The sequence below is a fragment of the Varroa jacobsoni genome, unplaced genomic scaffold (genome assembly GCF_002532875.2).
Source record: "Varroa jacobsoni isolate VJ856 unplaced genomic scaffold, vjacob_1.0 scaffold_555, whole genome shotgun sequence".
Classification (NCBI taxonomy): domain Eukaryota; kingdom Metazoa; phylum Arthropoda; class Arachnida; order Mesostigmata; family Varroidae; genus Varroa; species Varroa jacobsoni.
Window position 1 is genome coordinate 333,371 of NW_019213457.1, and position 16,295 is coordinate 349,665.

At 37.2% G+C, this 16,295-nt stretch overlaps 1 protein-coding gene and 1 long non-coding RNA gene across 4 annotated transcripts; one reads left to right on the plus strand and one right to left on the minus strand.

Annotated features, from left to right (window-relative positions):
* Nucleotides 1-1,801: 1,801 nt before the first annotated feature.
* On the minus strand, nt 1,802-11,636 carry LOC111261432 (cell adhesion molecule Dscam2). 3 transcript variants are annotated; one of them, XR_015311504.1, is made up of 6 exons: nt 11,069-11,636; nt 9,301-9,432; nt 5,324-5,878; nt 2,796-3,191; nt 2,218-2,567; nt 1,802-2,115 (listed from the first exon to the last, which is right to left on the minus strand). XR_015311504.1 is itself a non-coding variant. In XM_086968707.1 (6 exons), exons 1-5 carry the CDS (start codon nt 11,556-11,558, stop codon nt 2,290-2,292), a joined length of 1,851 nt encoding a protein of 616 aa, XP_086824833.1. In that variant the 5' UTR covers nt 11,559-11,636; the 3' UTR covers nt 1,802-2,115; nt 2,279-2,289. The 3 variants fall into 3 exon arrangements, 2 of the variants coding, with proteins under 2 accessions (XP_086824833.1, XP_086824832.1); XM_086968707.1 differs by having other exon boundaries at nt 2,279-2,567; XM_086968706.1 differs by having other exon boundaries at nt 1,802-2,567.
* Nucleotides 2,885-13,389, plus strand: LOC111261434 (uncharacterized). The gene is made up of 4 exons (XR_002680970.2): nt 2,885-2,974; nt 3,921-4,046; nt 12,213-12,361; nt 13,235-13,389. It is a non-coding gene; the product is annotated as an uncharacterized LOC111261434 (long non-coding RNA).
* The last annotated feature ends 2,906 nt before the right edge of the window (nt 13,390-16,295 follow it).

A 16,295-nucleotide genomic window follows, 5' to 3' on the forward strand; every position in this document is an offset into this window, starting at 1 on the left:
ATAGGAATGTTGTTCCACGTTTGATCGAGTTATGTTCATGAATATCACGTATTTTCTCGCTATGTTGCTTGTAACAACTATAACGGTTGCGCCTAGCAGGAAATAAGTTGAACATATTTTCACCTCTGTTGGGCAGTTCGTATAAATATTATTGTGAGAACCGTAAGTACACTTTAAGTAGTACTTTTGAAAGCCAGGATGTACTTGGATATCAGCATTGACTGCATGTACATTATAATTGCTGGATACTTCAACAATTGCCCTACGTTAAACTGCAAGCTGTACTCAAAGATCATTTAAAGTAAAAATACTATAGGCCACCCTAAAATAACTCAAAAGTATGCTTTAAACCTTTTTTGTAATAACGACTACCTTTTTGATGTCTACTTATTCAGAATTTGGAAAATTTCTTGATCTTTGGTAAAACACGTGCAAAAAGCCGTTCATTTATCATGGAACTCGTATACAATGATCCGTCTTTTCTATTTTAAAATCTCTAAATTGCAATTTTTTAACTAAATGGCAGAAGATGAGTTTGATGTACTTCTTTTTAGAAACTGAAGGAGGCTGAACGTGATGATATACTTTAGGATCAGTGTGCAAACGCAATTTGTCAGCATATATTTTGTTTGATATATTATTAGGGGACTACGTTCGGAGAGCCATGCATTATGTTTGAATAGTCTTGATATAACCTATATGCCTTGAAGATTTATTTTTTAAACCAGGTTTAATCTGTTCTCTTACTTCATAGATAAAACTTGGTTTTCTGCTTTATGCCTGTAGTATTCAAGATGTTCAGTATTTATCCATTAGTGTCATCTCGATTAGCATTAATTATGCTATGTGAAACTTCCGGGTACCAGAACGCCGAAGTGTGGTACATGTAGTGCCATTTATAACCTCTAATGAAGCCGTTCAATTCAAGGCAGATTTGCACAAGCAAGAGGTAAATGCATTGGTGATCGACTTATTGAATAGCTTTTTTTGCTGTCTCGTTAGGCCAACTCACTATGCAGTGAGACTTTAATATCAGACTGGATCCGTCCATGCTGGTTTTCGGCTATACAAGAATAAACCCCCGATTTGGCATTTGTAGATGAAAAATATAGTGTAGATCCTTTCCAGATGGTTTCTGTAAAACAAGATAATAATTCTTATAACAAAAAGAGATAAATTTATTTCGGAAAGACTTCACCAACTTTCGAGATTGCTCTGTACATTAGTATACGAAATATTATTCAAAATACGCGTAGTATAATTGAAATCATTTCACAATAACTTCCCAGATCTAAAGAAACATTTTTGAAAAAACATTTGAAATGGTGGAGCAGGCGATAACGCTCGAGACTTATAACCAGAAGGTTTTTGGTCGGGCACCATTTTTGGTTGGAATAATCTTGTTGGGTACGTGTAAACAGATGTGATTTTTTACTTTAAAATTTGCAAATTAAATTGATAAATAATAGTAACTGTCATTATTATGTGCAATCGCTTGCACAACCAGGTCTACGATTGACAACACTATTAATATTCTCGATTCAGGACCGGCCACGTATTAAACGAAAACATGCGTGAAATAAAGCACCCTCGTCTTAGGAAACACTTCTAGCAACTTTTACTAAGTGATTTTGTGAAGGACTTGTATAGGTAAAACAATAGACTGCTGAGTTGCTTGTAGTCTCTGGATTGGTAACATAACCAAATGCAATAACATACCACCGAAAAGCGTCCAAGTAACGTTGGGGTCCGGATAACCTTCGACATCGCACACAAGTTTTTGAGAACTTCCCATAATCAAAGTAACTTCACTTTGAGGTGTAGTTTTCCAGTGTGGTGGAGCAGTGACTGCCAGGAAAGCACTAAAGTGACTGGAGCCATAACGATTCCGCGCACTGCATGTATAATTGCCCGAATGCTCCGGACGTAAGCTACTGATCGAGAGGATCAACATTTCATCAAACTCCTTGATAGAAATATTTTGTTGACCATTGTAGAGAACTGTACCATCTTTTTCCCATGAAAGAATGCTTTTCTCCGTAGAGAAACACGTCACCTTAACCATTTTTCCTGCTGTATTTTCGATGAAGCTGAATGGAGTAATTTTCGGCAGCTCTGTATACAAAGCATTCCTTAGTGCCAAAAATCGAAATGAATTAATAGCAAATTTTCGGTATGTTATTTGATGCTAGCGTTGGATATTCTCGTACTACATACCTGCTAAACACATTTTGGGTCCCATGATTAGGGAAAGCATACAAAACGTGTGCCAACTTACAGATGTCATTTTTATAGCACTGAAGTCACTTGGAAACGACTATGGCGGTTGTTTCGTACTCTGAATACTGCTACGATGTTTCGATGGTTTGGAATAGGTGGCGCCATCCATCGGCCATTAAGGAAGTTACTCCAAATGGCGGGAAATTTTAACCGGTACTCACAGAAAACAGATACGTCAATACTATGCTGAATTACACCGTAGTCATTCCGGGCTATGCAGACATAAGCACCTGCATCGCTAGCATCTACTTCATCAAATCGCAGTATTCCCACATTCCCAATAATATCTGGAAGGTAAGCCATAAATACACATATTGAGCCCTTAAACAGACATTTAGTAGTAATATTGCAATTCAATAAAAGTTTTATAAATAACTGAACTGCTTCGGATCCTAAAATATGCTAAAACTATGGTTTATTTATGGCCACGGCGTTTACAAAAGATTAATCATCACAGCAAGAAAAGAGAAATAAAAATATGACACATAAAAAATATGATTTTTGCAGGAACAAACCTCCGTTTTTCGTCCAAGATATATTTGGCTGTGGAAATCCATCAGCCTGACACTCCAAACTTGCCGAAGCCTGTTTTGTCAAAACCTGGGATTGAGGAACGGTTATCCACGTTGGCGGGGCAATTACAGCCAAAAACGCGCTAGAACTTTTAGAACCTTCCTGATTATAGGCAACACAGGTATAGTTTCCTGCATGCTCTACATGTAATTTCTCAATGGATAAAATAAGCAAACCGCCCATGCGTGTGATTTCAGTGCCTCTTTGCCCTTTTTGAAGGGCGACACCGTTCTTGAATAATGATAAACTTGTAGCTCCAGCTGAGAAACATGTAATTTTTATCTCGGATCCAAGGGAATTCTTCTCAGGAATTGCAAAAGTCGGAATGCTCGGTAATCCTGGAAATTATCAAGTCAGATCAACACATACGGTTTTGTCTCAAATGTCCTCACAAGATACATCATATGTAAAAAAAATAGATCGCTACATACAATAATAATATGTCGCTTCAACTAGTTCATACCTGCTAGCACATGTTGGAAGGTCAGGTAAAGTAGCAAAACGTAACTCAAGTAAATCCATGATCTGCCACCCATGTCGGTCTCCTTGTACGGTGAGCAAATATGGCGCTGCGCTACACGCTATTGCCAAAACACGAACTCTAACTCTTGTTAAATCGGTACATGTGGCGGCATCCATCGGCGATTCAATAAAACTCGTGAAACGGCGGCGGATTTTGAATCCGTTTGAAGTCAGGTTGCATGATTAAATGTCTACACGATTCTAACTAGTAAGCAGTCGCAATTAGGTTATGAAATACAGATACCATAATAGACGGTTAATTTCCTTCATGCTCATTTTGTCTTCACATATCTAGTATATGGTCAAACCGTTTACTAGATGAAGCATTTTACTCGAGCCTATGCATTAAAAAATAGCGCGCATCTCATGTTTTTTTAAATAGTTATGATTGATCTTGGGTAACTGGGTGTAGAAAACTGAAAAATTCGTATAATCCATTTCAAATTTACAGAGGTATAAAAAAATTAGAGCAACAGATTTATAAATAATTCTATACTTCGACTTTATCCACCTTTCTTATCTCACGGACTTTTATTGCGATGCAGGTGATGTTCGGTAGTAAAATCCAGCAACATGGCATTCAAGCAAGAAAATCGATTGTTTGAACAATCACATTTTTCCCACCTATCGTGGACTTCCACATTGGGGTAAAAGCTATTGAAAGCATTGTGGTAAGTCTGTTACTTCCGACACGGTTACAAGCACTACACGTATGGTTTCCTGCATGTTCCCACTAGATGGTTTTGGTTATTAATAGCAAAACTTCATCCACCTTCGTTAAATGTAGTGTAACTTTCTCTTGAATAGTTCCGCTATTCTTGCGCAAGCTCGGATAACTCTAGTTATCTGACGTATGAGAAGCATACATCTTACTGCCGATAGTCCACGTTATAGAGAGTCCTTATAAGAGACGACCCCATTGTCAGACGCTTAAAATTTTGGCTCTCCACAGTGGCACTTATTACTGTCGTATACACGGTCTTCGACAACAACAATCTATTCCTCAGCGGCATTTATTGTCAATACAATTACGCAAAAGTTTGCCATGGATATTCTCTGCCCTGGGAGTATATTAGTTAACAACGCGTGTCCTCATCTGACTTCTTTAGGTTTTTTGACAAAAAGTAAAATGTCCCCGTCCGCAATACGCATAAATATATTGAACCTACCAATATGGAGTATATCACCTTAAATAAGCTGCGATGAGTTGCTGATCGCGACATATTTACCTCACAGTTACGTGTAGGACATGCACCTGAATGTGTCAAATATTATGATAGACGAGCCCAACGAACTGTATTGCCTAAGATCGATCATAGATCGATTCATTATTTTTTAACACATTATAGCTTCTATGTATCAATAAAGCGAGATCATTTACATCTGTATCCGCCAGGTAAGTCTTGAAGGTTAATGCATAATTGAGAACTAGTCAGTCGTATTGATCTGGTTCATTGCATAGTAAACATAGCCTTCATAAAGTAAAGGTATAGATGCTTGCACAAGAAGATGTTTATCTACGTATTTCTAGCAAAACGTATCGCTGGTATAATTTGACTTAAAATTTTGCATTTACACTAGGACTCCTCAGGCGTACAACTAATTTCTCTCTCTTTTTCCGTGCGACTACTACCACCTTTCGTTCCGTTTATAATTAGTCACGGTAAAATAATAATAGAAAATATTGCCGAATGATCTAAACTTCAACAGTCTGTTAACAGCCTTTGAGAAACTTCTGCTGGCTGCCACAAAATAAATCGACAGGTGCCTCTATAACAATTTTTTCTTAGCCAGGTAATGTTCTCTGCAATTATAGCATGACATCCAGTGTAGTTGGAACAATTTCAGAAGTTCTAAACAAAGCGTACTCAAAACGCTCACTTAAAGTATACTGTTTTAAACTTGCTTTCCCACCTTTTTCTCTCGTTCTATATATATGTATACGTACCAGATATAGTGACATAAACAGTTTTCCTAATAGAAGGTCCAATTCCATTATCAGCAACGCAGGTAACTTCGAAATTGTGTGTCCCACCGCCAGACTGCAGATCTGAACGGGCTGGAATTGATAGTGAACTCCCATTATGAACCAATTGCCCTTTGTCGTTCTCCCACGAGTGGTGTGGCCGCGGTGATCCTTCGGCTTGGCAATTCAAAATGCCTCCACTGGAGCTTTGAATTTGCACTTTAGATGGGGGCTCCACCCTCCAAGACGGTGCAGCTCTTACAATTAGCTCGTCACTATACCAGTCCTCAGTGTCATCGAAAAATAACGCTCGACAACTATAGTTGCCAACGTGGTCAAGTGTAATGGCATCAATAGACATGGTCAGTAAGCGTTTTGTGGGCTGTTGAATTGAGATTTCTCGCCAGCCATTTTTGATCTCGATGTTACCCTTAAACCATGCGAGTTTATGTGCATTTGAAGGCACACTACAGACAACGTCGATCGATGATCCTAGTTGAAGGTTGTCCGGGAATGCAAACGGAACAATTTTCGAAGCTGCAAATCAAATTTGTCTTTCATGTTCAGGTTTTTGGATTCTCCTGAATGGTTTTGAAAATATATAATAACCGTTAATGATAACCGTAATAATTTAATTTTTTTCTAAGATAGTACGCACCTCCACAAATAGTGGTTAACACACACTGTAGTGCAAACCGAACTATGTGCAACCACTTCATTTTGTTCCATGTATGGACATATGTCAGTGACTTTTGTCCACTGGCGCCGAACAAAACAATATGGCGCCTTATTCGTTTCCCTTGCTTCGCTTTAGAAATACTTAGAGACTCATGCTGATACTTGTGGCGCCACCTGCCGGTAATGTTGGCGTTCGCTCCAGGCGCGCAAATTTACAAGACCAATGTTTTGCATTATATTGGCTTAGGAGTGATTTTCGTTCAGATTCTTGGCCGCTTTTTAAGTCTAATGCATACTTCACATGTGTGAAACTGCGGTTTGTTCGAATGAGTTAGTTAGTAATGGTGTGTTGGAGCAAAAAATTTATTGACTAGTGACTCGAAGAAGTCCTAGTTGAGAAATCGGGATAAGATGCCGTAAGCTAAGAAGAATTTGTCCCCGTAGTAATGCAGTGGTAACATTTTTGTTTATTAAACTTAGGGACACGTAATGGTCTAGTTTCTAATCCGAGCGCAAACATACTTCATTTCCTGCTGGAAGCCAGCTGTGTGAAGCAATGCTGGATGGCTTATGCAACGCATGTAAGACTTCAAAGATTTAAAATAGGAAGAGTATAACCGGTTGCTGCGGTCTCGGTGTGCAGGTGTTAGCAAATAATTAAGACTGCCGCACTCTGTGCTGGTACCCATAGATAGGCCTGTTCCCTTGCTACACATGTATAATTTTCGATTGTACCTCACTCTACATTGCTGTCACTGTCTGTCATCACGTGAAATCGAGCATCTCAAATTCTTAATACTCCCTATAAATAAGTACTCAAAAAAAGTTTCCGAAACATTGAATTTAAAGATTTACATCATTGTATGTTAAGTCAGGAACTCGTTGTTCTTGACCCAACTTGCGTTTCGTTATGAATCGCCATAAGCCTTCCACTTCCAATACTAATTTTCTCTGCAATCCAACATGGAAATATGCACGCTGCGAGTTGAGCTGCACATTATTAAATTATCTAAATCCAATGACAGGTGGGGTATAAGCATTAGTAACCTCACTATTTAATACCTGGCCATACTTTAGCCAGAAAACTAGTGAGAAAACTACGACTTGAGTCAAATCTGCAATTAATGAACTAATTATCAAAGCTGCAGCGTGTTCATTATGTAACGGATAAATGAATTCATACAATGAGATTAAGATACCGCTTCTTCTTAGAACTAAGTGCTACTTTACATTGGGTCATTCCTTTGCATAGTGCAGGGTACACCCAAAACCTTTTTTTAAATGATCCATGAGGCGCCATCGCTCGGTAATGTTGAAAAAGGTTTCTGCCCTTAAAAGATTCAAACAAATTAAATTCACGAAAGCCTGACGGAACGTGTCGTTCTTCGGTGAATTAGTACTCGAATTTTCGATAAAAACACTGCTCCGTGACTAATGTATAGGTATACATATGATATAGATGGTGAACGTTTTTTCAATGGAAGGCGCAATTCCGTTTGAAGCTCGACAGATGAGCTCTCCTGCTGCTGAGCGGTCTACTATGGTTAATTTCAGATGATCTCCTACTGATACAACTTGTGCTGAAACAAAATTGACGAAAATTATTATTTGTCTATGATAGGTAAATTGAACAGCACCTGGCTTATAAAGTCCCTATTATTCTACTTCGTCAGGCGCTTTCTTAAATATAATGCGCGCCATTTTAGTACACGGGTGTCTTCTTATTTATGGTTTTATTAGTACAGTAAATGCAAGTCGGTTGGTTTGTCTTTTGAGGTAATTCATAATTAGCTTCAGTATGCTTACAGCACCAAAAGAATAAAGGTGTAAAATTATAAATCATAGGAAATGTTCGTCAAGTATTAAAAAAGCCTCTGTGATTCAAATACAGTTGATGGTAACGAGTTCATAAATGGTTAGACTGAAAAAATAGTTATGAGCTACTCAATATAATAGGCTTTTTGATTCGAAAGCCATTGTAAATCATCATGAACGAAGTCATCTTTTATATACAATTCTGTTTCGACCGGCACTATATACAACATACTCACTGAAATATTAAGCTGTACTTGATAATTAGTACATTTTTACTAACCTCCTCGATACCAAGTGATATTAGGTTTGGGATTGCCAGTGGCCGGACACAACAATTCAATGGTTTCACCTTCATTTGCGTGCACCGTGGACTTTGAAGGTAAACTTTCTTCTATCCAGAATGGCGATACTGTGATGATCAGAGGTGCCGTGAATTTATCTTTTCCAAATGAATTTCGCGCAGAGCAGGAATAGTTGCCGATATGTGTTATTGAAACACATTTGATTGATAGAAATAAAACTGTTCCTACATTGGAGATTGTCGTATTTGGCAAATGCAAAAGAGAATCCCCACCAATTCGGACGTCATCCTTAAGCCACTCGAGTTCTGTATGGCTGGTTGATTTAGCAGTGCACATTGCATTGATTTCATCACATAGGTCAGGGTTATTTGGTAAAAAAAACGGCTGAACCTTGGGCGGTTCTCGGGTTTCAGTAGACACCCAAATAACCGTCAACCACATTACCATGTGAAATAGCTCCATGTTCCGAGTAACGGCATCAGATGTCATGCAAAAATCTAATCAAGATGGCGGTGTAAACAATAAGCGTGTATAATTAAGATGCTAATGGTACACGTGGCGCCACCTACCGCCCATGAATGTCAAAGAACAAAACAGCGGCAAATTTATAAACTTCATATTATAACTACGACTTTATAACGTACTAAAGGTGGAAGAAAAATGTAGGCTTACAGTTTGGTAAAACGTAGGTCCACCATTGAAAAAACATTCATTCACAATTAGCAAAAAATAGGCGTACCGCGGGAGCGTCATCTGGATCAAATATAGCCCTATTTCTTTAATAACAACAAGCCATTTTTCCTGATTGAAACCATGCTTCTTATTAAGTGCAAGGTTTTTTTCTATCTTTTATCTTCTATCTTTTTTATCTTTAAGAGACCGCTTTTTTAACCATTTTTTCATCTAAACCTTTCCTGTGAACCGCTTGTGATCAAAATGATGAACGCCCAGGGAAGACCTTGGTAATTTTGGGGCCGGTACTCTTCCCTATAGACTACTCCAACGTCTTACCGTGCTGTGAACGTAATCTTTTCTCCACTTTCTGTGTACAAGCTTGGCTATCTGTATGTTTTATACGATCCACACCCATTACAACTTCAAACATCTTCTCTTGTCTCGTGATTTTGTCACCTACGTACCTAAGTTCAAGTTATATCAACATACTTATGGTCTGAATGTTGAACGTCCTCTGTAAGGAAAAACCGATGCCATTCGATGCTTTACAGGTCACCTTGTCCGTCGATTCGTAGTCGACAGTCTTAAAAGAGAATGTGTCTGAAGTAGCCACCAAATTGTCTGAAAAACGTCAATTTATATTACAAAATGTATTGCACAATTTGCAGGATTTGTACGGATCGTAAAATTGAATTCTTGAGCCATCTGAAAGAAAAGTCGACCGTTAAAGGCCAGTGCGTCTGCTTACCACTGGACGCTTACTTTTGTGATTTATGGTCGATTACTTGAAACTGTGTGATACATTTTTTAGGTCGTCAAGACAATATTTTAATTTTTTGTTCTGATAAATTTCCTGAATTGCAGGATAACAGTAATAACAAGATTCATGCATTTGACGGTTTCAGTCTTACCATGCAATGAAAAAAATATTGCGTGAATTTTTACAATAAAAGACTTCATCCTCACTAACCTGTAGTGACTCGAATTCTCAAATAAAGCTCGTTTTATCTGTCTGTCATGCCACTCATCGGGTTATTATACCTTATAATGAACTCTTTCCTATTCAATTTGTATGTCTGTGATATTTTTTTAATTCTAGAGTTTAGAACATCTTGAAAATGGCTTGGTTTAAGGAAAAGCCTTTTTAGACTATCGGCTTCCGCAAATGAATGTTAATTCATTTTAGTCTGTTACTCATCACGAAAGCCAAGGTTGCTTTTAAGCCCTATTGCAATCAAAAAACAACTAACTTAAAGATTAATTACGTTGAATTAATACAAATGAGTGTTTTGCTTTGATAGCTCACTTACTACCTAATTAGGACACAAACAAAGAATTGCATTGCTCATTCAACTAGTGTAAGTTGAATCTATTACTATTATTATGTTCAATTAAAAAACGTGTTTGTAGATATTATTGAAATAAAATAAATACAGATGTGCGTCTCTAAATTAAAAGGATTAAACATTGATTATTCCCCTCAGTCATTTTTTAGGCTGTGACTGAGTTGTAAATCATACCATGCAAATTATTGTGAGAATAATATGCTCTGTTAAATAAAACGCCAAAAGTTGCGTCTTCTTTAAAAGTTTTCAAAGCCTAATTATCATAACAGCTTAAATTTTGAGAAACCTGTCTTATATTTTTTATAACAGAATACATGTTCATCCACTAGGCAACTTTGTAACGATTATTAGAAACGTGAATTTGAACATGAAACTATAAAGCTTCCCATGTTAATTTTTTAATTACCGTTGTTACGGCAGCCGGGTGAAGCGGTTTGACTAAACTGCATTTTAAGCAAACAAGTTTTATTTCTATATATGGCTTGATATTTTTAAAAATCTGTATACAAGCTTATGAAGGATATGTGTCAACTAACACCGAAAATTAATAGTAGCATAATTTTGCGAATAGCGTCTTATTCATCCGTAACCTAATAAAGGCTGTATCGTCAGAGCTGATATCTAAAGGAAAGTATTACTGAAAATTTAATATTTGGTTTAAAATACATTTTTTTTGTATAGATTTTAAATATTTGATAAAATGTTGATAATAAACGTTTATAACCTTGATTTTTGTGTTGTTTTAACTCGTTTCTGCAAAACTAAAAATCGTTTTGCTGCGATTTTTGATTCCGTTGAGGCATAATTTTTTTTCAAATTTGTTAAACTTTTTCCTACCACATATCATATGTGTAATTGTTGGCTTTTTAAAATACATAATAACGGGTATTACAAGTACTCCACCAACTAACCTCTTCTGTACCATGTTATATTCGGCTTTGGATGTCCTCCTACGGGACACTGTAGCGTTATCATATCGCCCCGGTTGAATTGTCTGATTAACTGTGTTCTCTCAACGCCTGTATCTTCTAACCAAAATGGTGGCGATGTTATTACCAGTGACGTAGTAAACGCGTCTTTTCCATACGGATTTTGCGCTAAACACGTATAGTTGCCCGTGTGCGCTAACGATATACATTGAATATTAAGAACTAGTGCACTTCCTATGTGTGAAACTGTGGCATTAGGCAAGAACGCATCACTGATTCTGGCGCCGTCCTTAAGCCACTCCAACTGGGTATGGGTGCTAGATTTTGCTGTGCATAAGGTATGCACGTCGTCACATAGTTCAGGATTCGTTGGCAAATTGAACGGTTGAACTTTTGGACGATCTTTGGTGCACAACACATTTGAGACAAAAAAGAAAATAACGTGTACAACGGTAACGTAAAATATATCCATTGTTTCTTAATCAAACATTGAGAACTGACAGTGTCTGCGTCAAGATGGCGATATCGACACTTGACCCATATAGATTGATTCAAAATCATGTGGCTCCCTCTATCGTCCCTTTATGAAATATTTTATGCTGGCGCAAAATTTGCTGTATTAGCCTATTCTACCTTATAAACGCCAACTACGTGTGATTCAACTGCCGTTCAGGTTTACGCAGCTTTATTTAGTTTAAGGGACTCACATACAGAACTCTTTGAGCTCACAAAGCTGCCGAAATGGGTACAAGCTTTCTTAACTGCCTTATGAGCATTATGGGCAAGGGATGCAGATGCGTGGAAATCAGTGGTTTTTAAAGAAAGACATTTTTACACCAGAGATCGAGCTAATAATGTACCTGTTGCTTGGCACTAGCAGCGGACTTAAACCACGCACCCAAATCTTTCTTTATTTCTAAGCCTTTACTAAAACAACGGAGGTTGAAAATCACTCTTTGAATTGGTAAAGCAAAGAGTCCGTTCGTGTTAACCCATCTGGCTGTCAGGAATGTAACAGAAACGTGGCTTGCTTACACATATCTGTGGTGAAGTCGTAGTTTCCCATTCTAAAAAACTGGGACACCAAAACAAGCATGCTTATTGTATAACGCTTGTTGCTTTTCAGAAAGAATGAAAGCTATACCAACTGGCAACTAAATATATCGCGTGTACGAGCCTATGTCAGCTATCGAACGCGCAGCTTGGAAGTGGCGTGCCTGCATCACGGCAGGACACTTCGACGTGAAAAAACAGCAATAGCCGAGTGATGCAATGGTGATAACAGAGCTTGCGAATGGAAATATTATTTTTCGTTAAAAGAGTTTGGGCAGTTTTTGTATTTTAGATTAATAAGTATGTCGAGCAAAATGTTAAATCCTCGAATGTTTGAGCACCTCAGTGGCTCAAAGCTTATCGTTTAAAGTAACAACCATTTTCACAAAAGTAAATCGGCGTGCTTTGCCTACGATCCTGACCCATGCAGCGCATAACCTGTGCTGGATAAAAGCAAAATTTAGAAGAATACCCATGAAGCATCTTTCATAGGGATAATGCTAATTCTGAGCATAAAAGTGCCTCGTCATATAAGCTTGATTTTATTAGATCATCATCCGTGTAGCTCTTCGGAAAATTTCCTTAGTGAAGTAAATTCGATTTCTTATATACTATAAATGTACTTATATACTAATATCTTAAAGTATGGATTCAGTCTTATAGATAGGTATGTTAAAATAAAAATGTAATAGTCTGTGGAACCTACTGAATACCCAACTGCGGCTTCATCTAAGCACATTCTTATAAATTTCATATTATCGTAATTAAATAAACTGCATGTCTAGGGATGCCATTTGTTCGCTAGATATTTAAATATTAATATATAAAACATTGGATATTTTTGAAAAACTACACATGAGTCGTATGTAGCAGACGTACTAGCGTATTTAATGCCTCGAAATCTAGGTAGATGATGTTATCGGCCTTTTGGACTCTAAAGTCGACAAAATCTTATTGCATAGTTTTTTCGGTGGGTGTGGCTTCTAATATTGAGCTAACAAAAAACAAGTGAGTGAACGTTCCATTCATTTTCGATTACGTTTTATGCGTATCCCATAAAAAAATAAGTCCCTTTATTTCTGATTTCTTCTTTAGGATTCCGTCATACTGATTTGTCATTCGCAATGTGCTGCAAATGTGTGCCGAAACGAAAATAATTTTTTACCGCCCAAACCTCTCAACCGTTCTCCGTTCATAAATAAAGGACAAAGGTGAAGAAACCGAGTCTTATTGCATGTCCAAATATAAAGACCTAAAAGGACTCGTGAAGGCAAATTCGCGGAAGTTGATATAAGTAGATATAGGGGTTTACAAGCCTGGAGTTTTACTATAGGTCCTTAATTTTTGGCCGGCTTTCGGCGTAATGTTCGCATTAAGTTCTGGCTCTAAAGGTCGCTGGAGTTTGCTTGTGATACCAGCCTTGCTACCGTCGCAGCCATCACTGGAGCTGTGACTATGTTAAACCCTACGTGGATAACAGTGAACTACTTAAATTGCCATGTTATAAGTAGGTCCGCGTTGCATAGCCTCCACCATAAACTCTGAATCATCAACTTCGTAAGCTGTGTATGTATATCCGACGCAAGAATCAGTGTTTCAGATACTGTACTTTTCAATATACCCACGCGATTTCATTAGGAAATTTAGCACCCTAATTTGCCCAAAGTTATTTATATTCTATAATCGGACAATTGAAATTAAAAATATATAATTAACGCAAAACGAAACGATGTGTGTTAAGGTATTACAAGCGAATCCGGGGGACTTCGAAATTGAATAATTTCTGCACTAGTTAGGCTGTAATGCTGATTTTATAATATGCATTAAAGGCATTCGTTTTAATTTTTTACACGGTTGTTTTTATAGAATCATGTACCTACCATTCGCGTTTTCATATGTAATTTATCTATCTGTAATTTCTCGAAGTAAATTGATAGTGGAATATGCTTGCTTACCAATTGCCTTTTTTAGGTCGTGAAATGGTTCATAATCACATGGACTTAGGTCTAAAGTACAAGCGGATTGAAGACGACGTTGAATGTTTCTTCACTCAATCCAGAAAGTAATTAATTTCATGGAAATGAGGTCGTGCGTTTTTATTATGTAACTAGGCTGCGTGCTTTCAATTGCATGCCAACATTCTATAAGTCTCTTGAGAAATATGAAATAACGCGCTGTATTCACCATTTCATCACATACTGGCACACACGACTAATATCACATACTGGCAGATTCATTTGATATCTATTGTAAATACTACCATCACTTTATATCCGAATTTATTTCGTCATCAAATTCGATTCCTCTCTAGGACGACACAGTTCTCGTGCATGGTTCGTCTCCGGCTTGCGGCAGAGATTGGATATATTGCCTCATCTATGGCGACCGTGTGCCTAAGACAAGTTTTTTTTTATTAAAGTTCCGCAAATCACACAGGGAGTACACTGCGCGCATTGCCAACTGATCTGGAGTCAATTTGCGGGAAACATATTTCTCATGCGGTTTCAACATTTTCAGTACTTAATTCTAATTCAGTAATCATAATTCATTAAAAAAAAATTAGCATTTGTAACTTTGTAACGCATTGCATATGTAATGCCAGTTTTCACAGCAACTGCGGCAACGTTTTCCTGTCCTTGGATTTCTACATCTGGTCCTTAAATGGTCGTCAACACTCCAATCTCTGTTTTTAAAACGCTCATCTACATATTGTGTTTTTGCTTAAGGCTTACTTGCCTAAAGTTTTCACCAATCTTCAATGAATTTCCGCAGCTCTCTGGCCTTCGTCGAACTAAAAGATTAAAAAAAGAAAAGAAAGACAGACTAAAAGACGTTTTTATCTTCTGAATTCATCTCACCTTGAGTAAACCCAGCTGTTTTTCAGCAGAAGACTAGAGTATTGATAGTAGTTCAAAGGTGACTCAGTTTCAAAATCCGCCGGATACGCTTGTAACATTTCTATATTTCGAATTCATTCCATAAGTCGGCTGGCCTCCAGCATGAAACGAAATTTGTTTATGCTTGAGTTGGAATTTAAACCATAACATATTCCTGAGCCTTATGATCAAATGCATTATTCTCTAAGCTATCACGGGAATGGTTGTACTAATCTGGTAGGATAAATCTGTTTGGTAGCTTAGTGGGTAAGGTTTTTGCCTGCTTGTCTCAGAGACACGCTGTAGTCTCGAGTTGGAAAACTCGAAATATAAAAGATAAATGTAGACGGTGTGCCTTCTGTAAAATAATTAAGTTGTGCTTCATTTGAACTATTATTTTTTTCACATTTCATTCGGTACAAATAAAAACGAAAATAACCCGGTACTATATTATTTCCATTGACCTGGCTTAATTTTGGTTTTGAATGAAGGTAACTCACCCGAGACTAACGATTACCACGGTGTGGTTTATAGATAAATAGCGTGCATTATTTGTGAGAAACCAACTGTTTACCATCTGAAGTTCCCTGTTGTTTAAAAGCCCATATTTGAAAATTAACACTTACGGCCAAACCCTACACAGATAATCACGGTTATCTAAGATTGGCCCATAAGTAGCGGGCAAAACTTTGATTACATATTTCGATTTTTTTTAATTAAAAGGCGCTAGTTTTGTTCAAAGATCCAACTTCATTTTTAGACATTGAATCTATCTTTTCTACAGCTGAATACAATACAAATATGTATTTATTCACAGAGTTGCAATTTACACAACGTTTACATTTTCATGAAAATAATAGTAAACAATTTCGTAATTCTTATATGTTTTTGTATAATTATCCAATTGGCATCTTATTTAGAAGCTTCAGAATTACTCTCATCTACTATTTAAGGGAGCAAGTAACTCCACAGTGGAAGTAAACAGCATACGAGAGCATGTCTGCCAGATCGGCCAACAACGAAGGGAATTTCAAGCGTATTATATACATATCTATTTTATATATATATGTATAAAAAAATACATATTTTTTTTTAAATATTAGTAGGGTATTAGATATATTTACTGTACGTGAATGATCGTAAATCGATGTAAGAGAAGATCGCTGTTACAACATGTTTAATATTTTAAAATGGTACGAAAAATTGATGTATTGTGTATTGTTTTCTAAATCTTTCGCACCGAGATAAAGTTAAAAAAAGCACTAGCTGCCAGCTGAAGT

Excerpts from the sequence above, each read along its gene's own strand:
- LOC111261432 (XM_086968707.1), bottom strand. The coding sequence starts at position 11,558 with ATGGATATATTTTACGTTACCGTTGTACACGTTATTTTCTTTTTTGTC. Across the intron at positions 9,433-11,068 it reads TATAACATGGTACAGAAGAG|ACAATTTGGTGGCTACTTCA; the intron begins GTTAGTTGGTGG and ends GACGTTTTTCAG. Across the intron at positions 3,192-5,323 it reads TGTTTATGTCACTATATCTG|GATTACCGAGCATTCCGACT; the intron begins GTACGTATACAT and ends GATAATTTCCAG.